This window comes from Procambarus clarkii, chromosome 22 (genome assembly GCF_040958095.1).
Source record: "Procambarus clarkii isolate CNS0578487 chromosome 22, FALCON_Pclarkii_2.0, whole genome shotgun sequence".
In the NCBI taxonomy this organism is placed as follows: domain Eukaryota; kingdom Metazoa; phylum Arthropoda; class Malacostraca; order Decapoda; family Cambaridae; genus Procambarus; species Procambarus clarkii.
In genome coordinates, this window is record NC_091171.1 from 33,014,466 (window position 1) to 33,029,578 (window position 15,113).

At 42.1% G+C, this 15,113-nt stretch overlaps 1 protein-coding gene across 1 annotated transcript in view; it reads right to left on the reverse strand.

Annotated features, from left to right (window-relative positions):
• LOC123758737 (zwei Ig domain protein zig-8) overlaps window positions 1-15,113 on the reverse strand; it is a 271,983-nt gene that overhangs the window by 2,162 nt on the left and 254,708 nt on the right. Inside the window, exons 4-6 of the mRNA XM_045743368.2 lie at window positions 13,838-14,060; window positions 6,765-6,892; window positions 5,777-5,945 (exon numbers count right to left, since the gene is read on the reverse strand). Coding sequence (XP_045599324.2) covers window positions 5,777-5,945; window positions 6,765-6,892; window positions 13,838-14,060 — 520 coding nt within the window. The remainder of the gene's footprint in view (window positions 1-5,776; window positions 5,946-6,764; window positions 6,893-13,837; window positions 14,061-15,113) is intronic.

The following is a 15,113-nucleotide window of genomic DNA, read 5'->3' on the forward strand; positions in this document are numbered from 1 at the left end:
TGGGGTGCATAATAAATTAACTAAACTCGTTAAAACACTTTGGAGTAACGGTGATCCAATAGTGTGTTAACAACACAATATTGTATCACTGTTAGCGACGGTGATCCAACACTATTCCACCGTCTTTGTTGCTCGACTGGGTGACTGCTAACTCATTACTAACATCCTTGACAAGTTAAGACAGAAGGTATCATAATTATGATATATTAATCAAATACACAATTTAACACCTGAATTAAGTAATTGGCTTTCGTCTCGAAAAAACACAAAAGTTAAGAATTAACTGTTATCTGTGTGTATATATATTTTTTGAAATGCCCTGTATTGCTATTGTTTTGTTTATGTTCTCAAACTAGATGCTATTTTCTATATAAATTCATAAGAACAAATTATTATTTTTATTTCTGAAAAAAATATGCATAGGGGGATGGTAATAACGAGAAAGCGCTAAGGCAGTGTGTGACTATAGCAAGTGTATGGAATATGAGGACAGGGAAGGAGCTAGGATATGAGGACAGGGAAGGAGCTGGGATATGAGGACAGGGAAGGAGCTGGGATATGAGGACAGGGAAGGAGCTGGAATATGAGGACAGGGAAGGAGCTGGGATATGAGGACAGGGAAGGAGCTGGAATATGAGGACAGGGAAGGAGCTGGGATATGAGGACAGGGAAGGAGCTGGGATATGAGGACAGGGAAGGAGCTGGAATATGAGAACCGAGTAAAGGAACGGCGCACAACTACTTGAACCATAGAGACATAGAGGATCGAACACCGACCCTGCAAGATACAAGGCCTTAACCGTACCAAGTCAAATGGATGGGTACTCGGGGTGGGGGGGGGGGATAGATCACTGAAAATATATATTCAATGCCAGCGTTAATACCAGCCCCGTTCCCACCGCCTCATGAATAGGAAGCGTCCACTACCGCAGTCAGTCTTCGATTTAAGGTTCTTTTATTTAGCGTTTCCCCCGGTTCTAACAAGTGGTTTTGGAGACCGGTAACTGGAGGTCCCCAAACCTCATAAGACCTCATATACCGATCTGGCGGAGGATAAACAGCAGGCCGGTACTGGGGTTGTCAAGGGCCGGGCCCGCCCTCACACCGAGCCTGTGATCGTCAATGAGTCGTAAATAAAATTTTAAATATTAATTAAACTTATCATTTTTTAAAGTAAATTACAAATGAACATTAAGAAAATATTAGGAAACAATTGTTAATAAGAAAAAAATCTTTATTTGTCTTTTAAAATACCTTTTATAGTATAACTTTTAAAGACCGGTACGGAGCCGGTCGGCCGAGCGGACAGCACGCTGGACTTGTAATCCTGTGGTCCTGGGTTCTATCCCAGGCGCCGGCGAGAAACAATGGGCAGAGTTTCTTTCACTCTATGCCCCTGTTACCTAGCAGTAAAATAGGTACCTGGGTGTTAGTCAGCTGGGAGTTAGTCACTCCTTCCTGGGAGTGGAGGCCTGGTCGAAGACCGGGCCGCGGGGACACTAAAGCCCCGAAATCATTTCAAGATAACCTCAAGATATGACGATAGGTATTTTTTTTCCTTTAATTTTTTAATTATTTTTTTTTCATTAGTAGGTTCTTCATCATCTGCTTCAGGTCTTGAATGAGTTCTTCACGATGTTCCTGATACCTAACTTCAGCTTCAGCTAACTGATAGCTCGGGCACGGGAGCTCGTCACCCTCAGTCACTGTTGACTGTGGACGACCGCCTTCAGTTTGGAAGAACTTATTATTTTAATTGTGATCTTCAATTTCAGTTGAATTCAAAACACGATTCCTAAACTTACCAGCACACAGGCAAAGGCAGGTCGCCAAAGGAAGCGCCTGTTGTACAAAGCTGGAAATCATTCACAAACTTGATAAAGAATATTCTCATGTGCGAGTAGCAGTAAAGTTTAGCATCGGGAAAAGTACAGTAAATGATATTAAAAAGCAGAAGGAAATGCTATTGAAATACGTTAACACTACAGTGTGCTACGCCTGGTATTGCATATTCCAGGAAGGCAGTAAAGGCTGCTTATCATCCACAATTGGGTGCTGCAGTGTGTAAGTGTGTTAATCAGCACAGTACAGTTTTACATTGCAATACAATTTGAAGACTTAAAGTTGCAGCAAATAAACTTGCTATTCAACTAGATATAAAATATTTCACTGCAAGTGATGGGTGGATTTGAAGACTTAGAGCTCGACGTAATATTTCACACCTAAAAAAATTCTGGTGAGGCTTCAAGTGCTGATCTCATTAATGTTAAATTATTTAAGGATAATTTAAATCTGTACATTATCAGTAATAATAGAATCAAATAACAAGTGTATATTGCTGACGAGACGGTTTATGTGGAGAGTTGTACCCAGTAAATCCTTGACCAGTAGAATGTAGGAAAATATTTCTGAACGAAAGAGAAGCGAGGAACGACTCTCAAGAGTTTGTGCTGATCGATGCTTCTCACAAGACAAAGTGTGCAAGTCTAAAAATCCTCAAGCCTTAAAAAATGTAATGCAGTCACTACCCGTTAGACACTACAGTTCAAAGAACTCATGGTTTAATCAGTCAATATTTATGGCCTGGTTTGAAAACCACTTTTGCAAGGAGGTAAGAGAATTCCAGATCAAAAAATGTACAATAAAGGCCAATGAGGTTAAGGCATTGTTGCTGCTAGATAATGTTCCTTCTCATCCCATTAGCAAGTAGATTTCATGGGATGGCAAAATAAAATGCATGGAACTTCCACTAGACAACATCTATGATCCAGCCCATGAATCAAGGTGTTATTCCTGTTGTTTCACTTAGCGAGGAGGATGTATTGGCAGGGAGGACTCAAAGGGCTCAAAGAACACTAGAAAATCTCAGAAGTACACAATTAGGGAAGGAATCTTCCACTGGACTAGGCTTTCGAATAAAGTGAAAGAAATCACACAAAGTTACGCGGAAAAAACTTTTAACAGAGGCGTGCGAAGCAGCATTATCTGATAATGAATCCGAATAATTTAAATTGTAGCCAACGATTTTGAATGGTTTCAAGACAGGATCTGTACAATGTTCCTTCAGGCTAGTTAGGATGTAGGAGTGGATGACATCAATATATGGTTAGAAAATGATTACGATCCTGATCATGAATTGTTAACTGAAGAACAGATCGCTCAAAGAATTCTTGGAAATGATGATGACTAAGGATGACTCGGACGATGGTGGTGAGGAGGAGGCCTGGAGGTGTCGATGTCAGAAAATATTGCAACGCATTGAAGAACTCGTTGAATATTCAAGAAAAAGTAAACATGAGGTTGTTGAAAGTTTCTATGTACACTTAATAACTTTAGTAACTTTTAACCAATGTCTCAGCAAGTTAACCAGAGATAACTTGATTCAGACTAAAATCGATAAATTCACGAGTTGAAGCTTCCGCGAAAGTTCTTCGTCTAAAAGCCATGCTGTCCCAGATGCTGAATTTCCATAACAAGCCATGCAGCATCCTGCTGACGATGATAAGTATAGTGTTAAGTGTTACCGAATTAAGCCTTGCATAAAAGACTACCGTGTACTGTACATTGAAATGTACATAGTATAAATGCAGACTTGTTTCAATTGTACAAGTGTGTTACAGCTGTCAGTCAACATTTTTTTATTAAAGTGCAGAGCATTACTCATTTGCGTATTAGCCGTAGTTAACTAATGCGAAATGAAAAATAAGTGTACATACTGTATAGTTTTAAATAGTGAATGACAGAATCCTTGTACAGTATACACTGTCATGAACAGTATTTTACTACACTGAACAATACAATATAAGCGCAACAAAGGACGACATAATCTTCACAACTTCGCAAAAAGTAAGTCAGTTTGTCCATTTGATTATTGCAACATATTATGTTTTTGTTCAACAATAGCAATATATTAGTCTCTGTGACTGTATATTCTATCATTAGCACAACAAAAGTCCTCCCAATATTCCGTCTTAGTACAGACTTGAATATTCAATATTTCTCTTGGTTAGTCTATTGCTCGATTGCCATTGCATGGCTCGGCCACAGCCAGTGTCGTAACAAAAAAATAACAAAAATTTTTACAAGTATAAGGTAAAGGAAAACACATTTCAAATTTGTATTAAGGAAATAGTAACAATCATTTATTGTTACAATTTAAATATTTCGCTAGCACTACATAGAAATTAGCCGATATTTTCCACCCATCTGGACCTTCAGCAGCCCGTCCACCTAAGGTTTCCCAACGTCAAGAAACTGTCGTACTGAATTGCCCTATCCTAATTTACCAGAGGACCCACAACAGAAAACGGGACAGTATGTCAATTTTCGCGAGCCGCTACCATTTTCTAGTACAGTACGAAAATTTTTGGCCTTAGGTAGAGTATACTTCAAAATGAGACGTTATATTAGGAGGACGGGTTGCAGATTCCGTGTCCACGCATCACCCGTACTGTATATGACAGCTAGTTTAATCGTCGGCGATTCACTAACTTGGAACACAATTACATACTGGAATTATACAGAACTTTGAACACTACACAAAACTTTTAGGCATTGTAGTTAGTAAGAAAGCTACACAACTTCTCAAGGAGAGGGAAGTGAAACAATGTTTTAAAATACTGTTCAATACAGACGTTCCTGCAATAGTACAGTTCACTGCTGTACTTAACTGTAGTATTTTATTATTCATAAAGCTATTGTAATTTATATAATTTTTGTAAAGAAAAACATCTTTTAGTGGCATGAATAAAACACAAAATATTACTGATATTTCAACCACAAACGTGGATAATAAAATTTAACCTGTCCTCAAGGAGGACATCAGCTCACGGGTATGGATTCAAAACGACTACTTAATTAGTGCTTAATTATTAATTGTCTACTCTTTATCTATATTTCAATTAGGTTAAGGTTAGGTTAGGTTCGGTTTCATTACTTTTGTTTCCTTAACATTGTGTATTATTGATGAAAATATGGAATTCAAAAACTATTTGAGTGTGTCCGAGAATTCCGTTTGCAGAAAATCAAATCCTTCGGACTTTCAAAGATAACGTTTTCAGAATATTTTGTTATATTTTTAACCAACAATTTATAATGCAATAAAATTATAACTTATGAATAATATTTCTTCAAGACAAAGTTTCACTTGCCAGTTTACATGTAGCCTAGTACTGGAACCGTAATATGCTGTCAGACCATCACAAATATCTAGATAACTATCCATGTGATTTGAGGGGAGGAGGGTTTCTCATGGTAATGTATTTGCTCTGAGGACGGGCTCTATCATTTCACTCACTTTGGCACTAATGCGAAAAAAATCCTATATAAATTGCCATCCACACTTCCATGGAAATAAACATTCCAATCATCGAACTCGAACCACCGACTCCAGGAGCAGGAGACTATCGACCAAGGTGCGCACAAGCTTCAACAAGAGAAGGTCCCAGATACACACCACTGGTATCCAACTGGGACTTTATACCTCTCCTGGGCTGTCACTAGAGCATGAAGGAATTAGGTTCCTATTTACTGCTTGGTGAACAAAGGTATTATGTGTAAGAAAAGTGCCCGACCACTGCTGACCCGTTCAGGAATCTAACTAGAAGCAGCCCCTTCACACGTATACTGAACATTACTAATGCATTAAATTCCTTCACTGAGCACTAGAACACCCCTTCACAAGATTGTTGGAGCGTTTTTACCGTCACAACGTAACACATAACGTAGAGTTTGCTTTATGAGTTTAGTGGGACCCCCTAACTATACCTACACTTACCATTGAGAATGTGTATCCTGACGGAGGCGGTTGCGGAGTGGGAGGGCACGCAGGAGTAGGTGCCGGTGGCGGCGTCATGGGCGTCATGGATCAGCAACACGGTCTTCGTGATCGAGCCCCGGTCCGTGATGACGCTCACACGACTGTCTCGGTTGTCGTAGTTGATAACCTGGCGGTATGGAGTAGAGATTAGTGTAATTAGTGTAATTAGGTGGATATATATATATATATATATATATATATATATATATATATATATATATATATATATATATATATATATATATATATATATATATATATATCCTATTATTATCCATTATGTTTCATCTACTTGTTCATCTCAATCACGTCCTGTACCACCTTACCCTAAGAGAATATAAACCTTTGCAAATGCATGGTAAATTTGTCTTTGAAAATGTAAGGAGCGCCTTGCGAAACGCATCCCTAGGCGTCAAACCATAATAAAGTGTGAAAATGAACTTTGTAGAGCTACATTAAATTAAATGTTCACAGGCTTCACAGTTTTTCACCCTAAAGTGATAAATAACCTATATATTTAGGGAATCGATGCTTGAATACAATTCCCAGCCTCAATAAATTAAACATTTTCAAGAGCCTCATGATTGAGAGCATTTGGGAAGGTCAGTCTTATCTGTAAAGTATTGTACTCTCTAAACCCTGAATAAAGTACCCAGCCAACAAGTACAATGCCTTCAATCTACCAAGCAAGTCACGAAGCTTACAATAAGAAAGTCTCACGTTCTAGCAGATACCAATGTGGTGATCCTGAGAAAGTTTAAAGTTTCAACTCCCAGCAAACACACGACGTAACCATAACAAGATAACACTGGTGTTACGTTATTACAACGTAAAATAACATGTGCTTGCTGGGAGCTTAAGTAGTCTCTCCCTTTTTCCTTTTTCTCGCTCCTTCTCTTTTATTTTATTATTATTCCTGCTGTCTCGACTTCTCTTTCCCGCTCACCTTGTTATTGTGGTACCAGAAGATCTCAGTGGGGGATTCTGGGTTGAAGTTGATGATGCAGGTGAGGTTGATGGTGGAGCCTCTGTCCACGTACCGCTCGGCTGAGCCCAGGATGTGCGCCGTCGGTACTTAGGGGCACAGAATGTGGAGATTAATCTCGTGTGGCTGGCTGGTAAGGACGAGCACATTGGTGTCCTCTTAAAAAGAACGTCGCTTTTGGCCGTTTGCCCGTATGGCCGAATATGGACGTAATTTGAAAATGAAAATAAATTTGGGATTTTTTTTTCAACAACAATAAGTTAAGGGTCCTCTGATAGGTTAGGTGGGCAGGAAATTCTCATAAAGTTTCAAAACGTTATGAAAAACGTTAATGGAAAGTTTCCTCTTTAAGCTTGCCGAGTAGGCCGGACGACTCAAACAGAAAACGGGACAGTACGTCACTTTTGTGAGTCGATTTCATTTCAAATTACGTCCAAATTTGGCCGCATACCAGCGAAAAGTGACGTTATTTTTAAGAGGACGGGTTGTGGTAAGAGGGAGGATGGGCACAGGGGAAAGGTTAGTGTTATTGATTTGGTGGACTGACGTTTAGTCAAATAACGGCAAAGGAAGGGATTTGTGTTTAATTAGTGCAGCAGAGATGTTGACAAATTAGTACATAGGATGTGAAGTTGAATAATTAGCATTCAGTGAAGTAAATAAATTACATATAGTTAATGTGGAACCTATTGGTTTTAGCCAGAGGTGTCCGTGAGTAATTAATATGCTTGCACAAGTAAACAAATGGAGATTCTTATAGCTCAGCTTCTATGAAAAGAAAATCCTAGACCCTAGACCACCACTATACGGCATGGTCAAAAACAATGCCAAGTTGCGGGTTCGAATCCTCCACATGGCTCCTACTGATTTTCTCATTGATACATCACGTTAATGTGGTTTTATTGTGCACAATTTGTAACATTATGTAACAGTGGTGCACACAGTGTAGTAATGGGTGAAGGAGTGGGTGGCTAATAGGCGGTTAGGTATAGTGACGGAAGCTCCCATCATGAAGGCTGGCATTCGAGTAACTTAGTGGACGGAGAAGGCATTATGCAACACCCTCCCTCCGACCTCCCCCCCACTTCCCCCGTGATGACCGTGATGAGGGAAATCTAGTATAAATCATATAATTAATTTAAGAGCTAATTGTGCCGTGGCTATGATTCTTATGCAGCTGGTGATTCGCGTGATCAGTAGTATATTTACCATGCCAGTGTTGCTCTGTGTATGCTCTAATTTATTTGGATGGAGAAAAAGAAAGTCGACTTCTTCAGACGGTGATTTCACCGTGAGAATGCTGCCTCGAGGGAGGCCCTAAAGCTTGCTATTGCTGTTCCTGATGATGAGTGGGCTGACCAGAACGTGTCGCCCACTCCGTTGGCCGCTTTCGATTGGGTACTAAGAGCTGGTATTTTTTCAGGTACTACTTTACTCTCACAACAAAAGTAAGGTGGCTCGTCACTGATGGGAATAAGAAGTATCTAGTGATTTGTGGATAGGTTGTTAATTACACACACACAAACGCAGTACAGTGATAAACTAGATAGTGATTGCTATCTCACAGTTAAAAAGACAGTCTGTGGGGTTTAGACGAATGATGAGAGATATTTCCGTTGTCAGGAATAGGTAGCGTGTACTTAGGCCCATCTAGGTCCCTCTAGTTCAGGAGTTGGGAACATTTTTGTGTGATATTGTGCCGAAACTGGCAAACGTCGAATAATTATTTTTGTCAATGTTGTGTATAAGGGGAAGGGAACTATAATGAAAAAGCGCCAAGCCATTATGACTATATAGCACTTGGAAGGGATCAAGATACAGATTTGGGATGGGACATAACGGTGCCTAACCACTTGGACGGTCGGTCAGCAAAGCGAGACCGTCGCTCGATCAAAAGTTTAAAATATATTATAAAATCAAAATGTTGACACTGTTGGGTACAGAACGGACGATTACTGTTAGCAGGGCTGAAAGATTTTCCATCCCATAGCTCATGTTAAGCCTAACCCACTATTTCCCTACAATGCTCAAAAATTGCATTTGAATGCCTGTTTTATCATGATTTTGAAGATTTGCCATGTGTTTTTTTAGATTTGGGAAATATTTAAAAGTGCCATTGGTAACTACGCTTAAAATTGTTCAGTTTGATTTAAAAGGCTTTTATGATGTTTAAGTCATTTAAATATGAAGATAAATCAGTGAAAAAAAATCTATCTACAAATCCACACGTTGGTTAATTCTTCACAATAATTTTTTTTTCAAAACCAGACAAATTTCATCCAAATGATCAACAAATCATTTGACAGAACCTCTACTTAGAAAACAAACATTGTTGTACATGAGTAGTCCTCTATACAATGAACTCGAATCGCTAAGTAAATTCTGAAAATGTCGTTTTTCAGTGCACGCTCAGAAATATAATCATCTTGGTTACAATTTTCATCACTTCTTCAATGAAGCCTTAAGGCCAGCTTTGCACACAAGGGATCCTCGTGTACAATACAATGGAAGCCTAACTGTGGCTGTCCAACATATTTTGCAAACATTTACAAAACCTGCTTCTTTACCACCCATGCTGGGCGCACCATCAGTAGTCACACCAACTATTTTTGAAAGATCATCCGTCGAATAGACAGTTAAATATTTATTTATTTCCTATGGGTGGGGTTTAAATAATGAAGGGACGGCATAGGCTGTACGCCGCGTGCCGCAGATACGCCTCCACCTGCCCCAGACCACATATAAAAAAACCACATACTGATCATCCCCAGGATGTAACCCACAACCCTTGCTATCTATTTACTGTTAGGTAAACTGACCTTCATCAGGATGTAACCCACAACCCTTGCTATCTGTTTACTGTTAGGTAAACTGACCTTCATCAGGATGTAACCCACAACCCTTGCTATCTGTTTACTGTTAGGTAAACTGACCTTCATCAGGATGTAACCCACAACCCTTGCTATCTGTTTACTGTTAGGTAAACTGACCTTCATCAGGATGTAACCCTCAACCCTTGCTATCTATTTACTGTTAGGTAAACTGACCTTCATCAGGATGTAACCCACAACAATTGCCTAACTTCAGGGTGCCAATTCAACTGCTAGGTGAACATAGGCATCAAATGAAAGGAAACTTGCCCAACCGTTTCTGGTCTCCCAGGTGTCTCGATGTGAGCTGAGAACGTATACCACTTTGCTGCAGTACAGATAAGATGTCGAATATTTAAGTAAGGGGGTTTAATCGGGAGAATAATAAAAGTGATTAATATGGATTAATAAAACTGAAGGAATAAATAACAAAAACAATCCAAATAATGAACAATAAATTAAAAACCTATGAAGAACGAAATAAAATTTGTAAGTGAAAACAAACCTGATTTGAGGAAAACGAACAAGTGATGTTTTTTCATACGAAGACAAGAAAGGGACTGAAATTAATTCTAGGAGAGACTCCTGAATTAGTACCAATAGAGACTCTGGAATTAGTTCCAGGAATGAGTCTAGAATTACTCCCAGCAGAGACTCTGGAACTAGCTGTGTGAAGCACCGTATTTGCTTCGGTGTAGGTGTATATGGCGCGCACTAACTTACAACGATATTTATCGAAAAAACAAAATGATGTTTCATTATACATATATTGAAGGCGATGTATAAAGTAGTTGTATGTTTCATTGTGTCTCTATTGAAGGGGGATGTATAAATAATTTTGAATAGGAAAATATTCAATTTTGTGTATGCAAATACAATATACAATACAGTAAATTGTGTTGGTGGTTGACTAAAATATGCGTCCTGTTCCCCGGTAAATACTGTGGTCTAGTGACCCTTGTTGGCTTGGTTGTTGGGTGATTAGTCTAGCCTTGATTGTTGGGTGATTAGCCCAGCCTTGGTGGCTTGGTTGGTGGGTGATTAGCCTAGCCTTGGTGGCTTGGTTGGTGGGTGATTAGCCTAGCCTTGGTGGCTTGGTTGGTGGGTGATTAGCCTAGCCTTGGTGGCTTGGTTGGTGGGTGATTAGCCTAGCCTTGGTGGCTTGGTTGGTGGGTGATTAGCCCAGCCTTGGTGGCTTGGTTGGTGGGTGATTAGCCTAGCCTTGGTGGCTTGGTTGTTGGGTGATTGGCCCAGCCTTGGTGGCTTGGTTGGTGGGTGATTAGCCTAGCCTTGGTGGCTTGGTTGGTGGGTGATTAGCCTAGCCTTGGTGGCTTGGTTGTTGGGTGATTAGCCCAGCCTTGGTGGCTTGGTTGGTGGGTGATTAGCCTAGCCTTGGTGGCTTGGTTTTTGGGTGATTAGCCCAGCCTTGGTGGCTTGGTTGGTGGGTGATTAGCCTAGCCTTGGTGGCTTGGTTGTTGGGCGATTAGCCCAGCCTTGGTGGCTTGGTTGTCGGGTGATTAGTCTAGCCTTGGTGGCTTGGTTGTTGGGTGATTAGCCCAGCCTTGGTGGCTTGGTTGGTGGGTGATTAGTCTAGCCTTGGTGGCTTGGTTGTTGGGTGATTAGCCCAGCCTTGGTGGCTTGGTTGGTGGGTGATTAGCCTAGCCTTGGTGGCTTGGTTGTTGGGTGATTAGCCCAGCCTTGGTGGCTTGGTTGTCGGGTGATTAGTCTAGCCTTGGTGGCTTGGTTGTTGGGTGATTAGCCCAGCCTTGGTGGCTTGGTTGGTGGGTGATTAGTCTAGCCTTGGTGGCTTGGTTGTTGGGTGATTAGTATAGCCTTGGTGGCTTGGTTGGTGGGTGATTAGTCTAGCCTTGGTGGCTTGGTTGTCGGGTGATTAGTCTAGCCTTGGTGGCTTGGTTGTTGGGTGATTAGTCTAGCCTTGGTGGCTTGGTTGTTGGGTGATTAGTCTAGCCTTGGTGGCTTGGTTGTCGGGTGATTAGTCTAGCCTTGGTGGCTTGGTTGTTGGGTGATTAGTCTAGCTTTGGTGGCTTGGTTGTCGGGTGATTAGTCTAGCCTTGGTGGCTTGGTTGTCGGGTGATTAGTCTAGCCTTGGTGGCTTGGTTGTTGGGTGATTAATCTAGCCTTGGTGGCTTAGTTGTTGAGTGATTAGTCTAGCCTTGGTGGCTTGGTTGTTGGGTGATTAGTCTAGCCTTGGTGGCTTGGTTGTTGGGTAACTAGCCTAGCCTAGCCTTGGTGGCTTGGTTGTTAAGTGACTACACTAGCCTAGCCTTGGTGACTTGGTTGCTGGGTGACTAACCTATCCTAGGTGGCCTCGTTGTTAGGTAACTAGCCAAGCCTAATTTGTTAGGTAACTAACCAAGCCTAATTTGTTAGGTAACTAACCAAGCCTAATTTGTTAGGTAACTAGCCAAGCCTAATCTAACCAATAGCATACGTCCTCTCCACTGGCAAATACAGCAGCTGTTGTGAGATTAGAAGCGGCGAGACTGGCTGGAGACTCACTGGGGTGGTGGCCGGGTAGTAGCTACACACCCCTACGGGCTCACCATAGCCCGTGCTACTTGGAACTTTTTGTTCCAGGTAGCGAATCTTAAACAACAACAACAGCTACACACCGCTGATAATGATACAAGTCCACGAAACGTAAGCACTATCCAGGGCACATAAAAGCCTTGATTACGTCATTTTATGGAACAGATGATTTAGTCGCAAGGTTCTTAGGGCACGTTGACCAGACCACACACTAGAAGGTGAAGGGACGACGACGTTTCGGTCCGTCCTGGACCATTCTCAAGTCGATTGTGGCTTCTTAAGCCTTAAGGCACATTATATTAACAAAGTATAAGGATTTTCAATGTCAGTGAATACACTTTTCAAATGAGAGAGAGAGATGGATGGAGGGAGAGGGAGAAGCAGATATAAAGGAACCAAAGAACAAGGAAATCCATCACGTCCCTGTGCACGGCGCCATTACCCTCCGCTTCTCAGCATACCGAGACCAACAAAAGGCGAAATGAGTCGAGGCAGTCAGGCGTTGCCTATTAACGGCTCAACGACATATTTAGCAACGTAGAAGCCATTGGTGACCACTGACACGGCGACTAACATCTCAGGTCCGCGCCACTACTTTCCCAGAGAGCTCGACTCACTATTAATCCCAAGATCGACGCACTATTAATCCCAATCTCGACCCACTATTAATCCCACGTTCGACCCACTATTAATCCCAAGATCGACCTCCCACTATTACTCCCAATCTCGACCCACTATTAATCCTAAGCTCGACTCACTATTAATGTGAAGGTGTAGGGGAGGCAGTCCTACATGTGAAGGTGTGGGGGAGGTAGTTCCACATGTGAAGGTTTAGGGGAGGTAGTTCCACATGTGAAGGTGTGGGGAAGGCAGTTCCACATATGAAGGTGTGGGGGAGGCAGTCCCACATGTGAAGGTGTGGGGGAGGCAGTCCCACATATGAAGGTGTAGGGGAGGCAGTCCCACATATGAAGGTGTAGGGGAGGCAGTCCCACATGTGAAGGTGTAGGGGAGGCAGTCCCACATGTGAAGGTGTAGGGGAGGCAGTTCCACATATGAAGGTGTGGGGGAGGCAGTCCCACATGTGAAGGTGTGGGGGAGGCAGTCCCACATGTGAAGGTGTAGGAGAAGCAGTTCCGAGGGCAGAGGAAGAGAGAGCGACTCGCAGGTGGCACAGTACAGGAAGGAGTTCACCAGTTGGTGCTGAGGAAGGAGTTCCCTATTATTAAGAGATGGAAGGTCCTGGAGGTCAAAAGAGCTTCCTCCAAATGTCATGTGGCCCCCGTGGGCACCATCACCAGTGCTCCGCGAGGCTCCTGGCGGTGTTGTGTCCCCCGGTACTCACACAGATATACATGCACATCTCTTGTATGTTTAATGCGATTGTTAACTTTCCTCTGTGTGTGTTCGTTTAGGTGTACTAAACTGCATGTGTTAGCAAAGAATAAGTCACAATAACAACAATGTAGTATACTAATAACAGTGTTAGTACACTAACAACAGTGTACTATACTGTAGCTGTTGACGGGGAAGTTAATGTAGCCTTAAGGAATCTGACAGGTGGGTGGTGACGGAGCCGTAGACGGGGAAAATGACTTTATCGATGAGACTCACCGAAGACAGAGAGGTAGACGGGGAAGGTGATGGGGTCAGTCTGGTGAGTGTTAACCTGACACTCGTACCGGCCAGAGTCTCGCGGCTGGACTGAGTTGATCTTGAGGATCCACGACTGGGAGTTGGAGGCCGGGGAGTGGATGACCTCGAACCTGTCGTCGGCAGTGTAGGTGTAGCGCGCCACCGTCAGGATGTGTAGGTCCGACACCCTGATCCACGACACCTGACCACACAAACACCACACATGTCTTACCTCATCACTGAAACCTGGGGCCAGGATATATCAGGCATTTACGTGTACACCTACGAAACCTGTACATCTTTACCCAGTCACAGCGGCTTTGTTTACATGTATTGAAGGGCGAGGATACAGAGGAAGATGAATACAAGGTCAGGTAATTGTCAAGAGAAAACACTCAGCCAATTCGACTATGTAACGAGAAAATCAGTAGGAGCCATGAGGAGGATTCGAACCAGCTCACTTGGTATACTCCCAAGTTAGCGCCCTAGACCGCTACGCCACGAAATGGTCAAAAGCAATGCAACCTGGGATTCCATTGAATCCCCTAAGATTCCTGAGACTGACAACTGAAACCCAATCAGGGTTTTAAGCACTACCCTCCCCCCCCTCCCCCCCTCTGTGGCTAATGGTCCAGTAGCTCTCCTCAGATGCACACTGATTTTCTCATCAAACATAACGTTAATGTGATTTCATTGTGAATTAATATAGCACTATATAATGCACATTCATTGTGCCTTATATAGTCGTAATGACTTGGTGCTTTCCCCTGATAATTCCCCCATCATTGTGCATTTGACTATGTAATACTTGGAAGGAATATAAGGACAAGGAACTGAGATATGAGGAAAATGAGCTGGAATATGAGGACAATGAGCAGGGAAATGAGGACAAAGAACAGATATATGAGAGCAAAGACCTTATGATATGAGAACAGTGAGGTGGGATATGAACAACGAGCTGGGACATAGTGACAATGAGCTGGGATATAGTGACAATGAGCTGGGATATAGTGACAATGAGCTGGGATATAGTGACAATGAGCTGGGATATAGTGACAATGAATTGGGATATAGTGACAGTGAGTTAGGATATAGTGACAATGAACTGGGATATAGTGACAATGAACTGGGATATAGTGACAATGAACTGCGATATAGTGGCAATGAACTGGGATATAGTGACAATGAACTGGGACATAGTGACAATGAGCTGTGATATGAAGACAAAACCCTGGAATATGAAGACAAGGAGCTG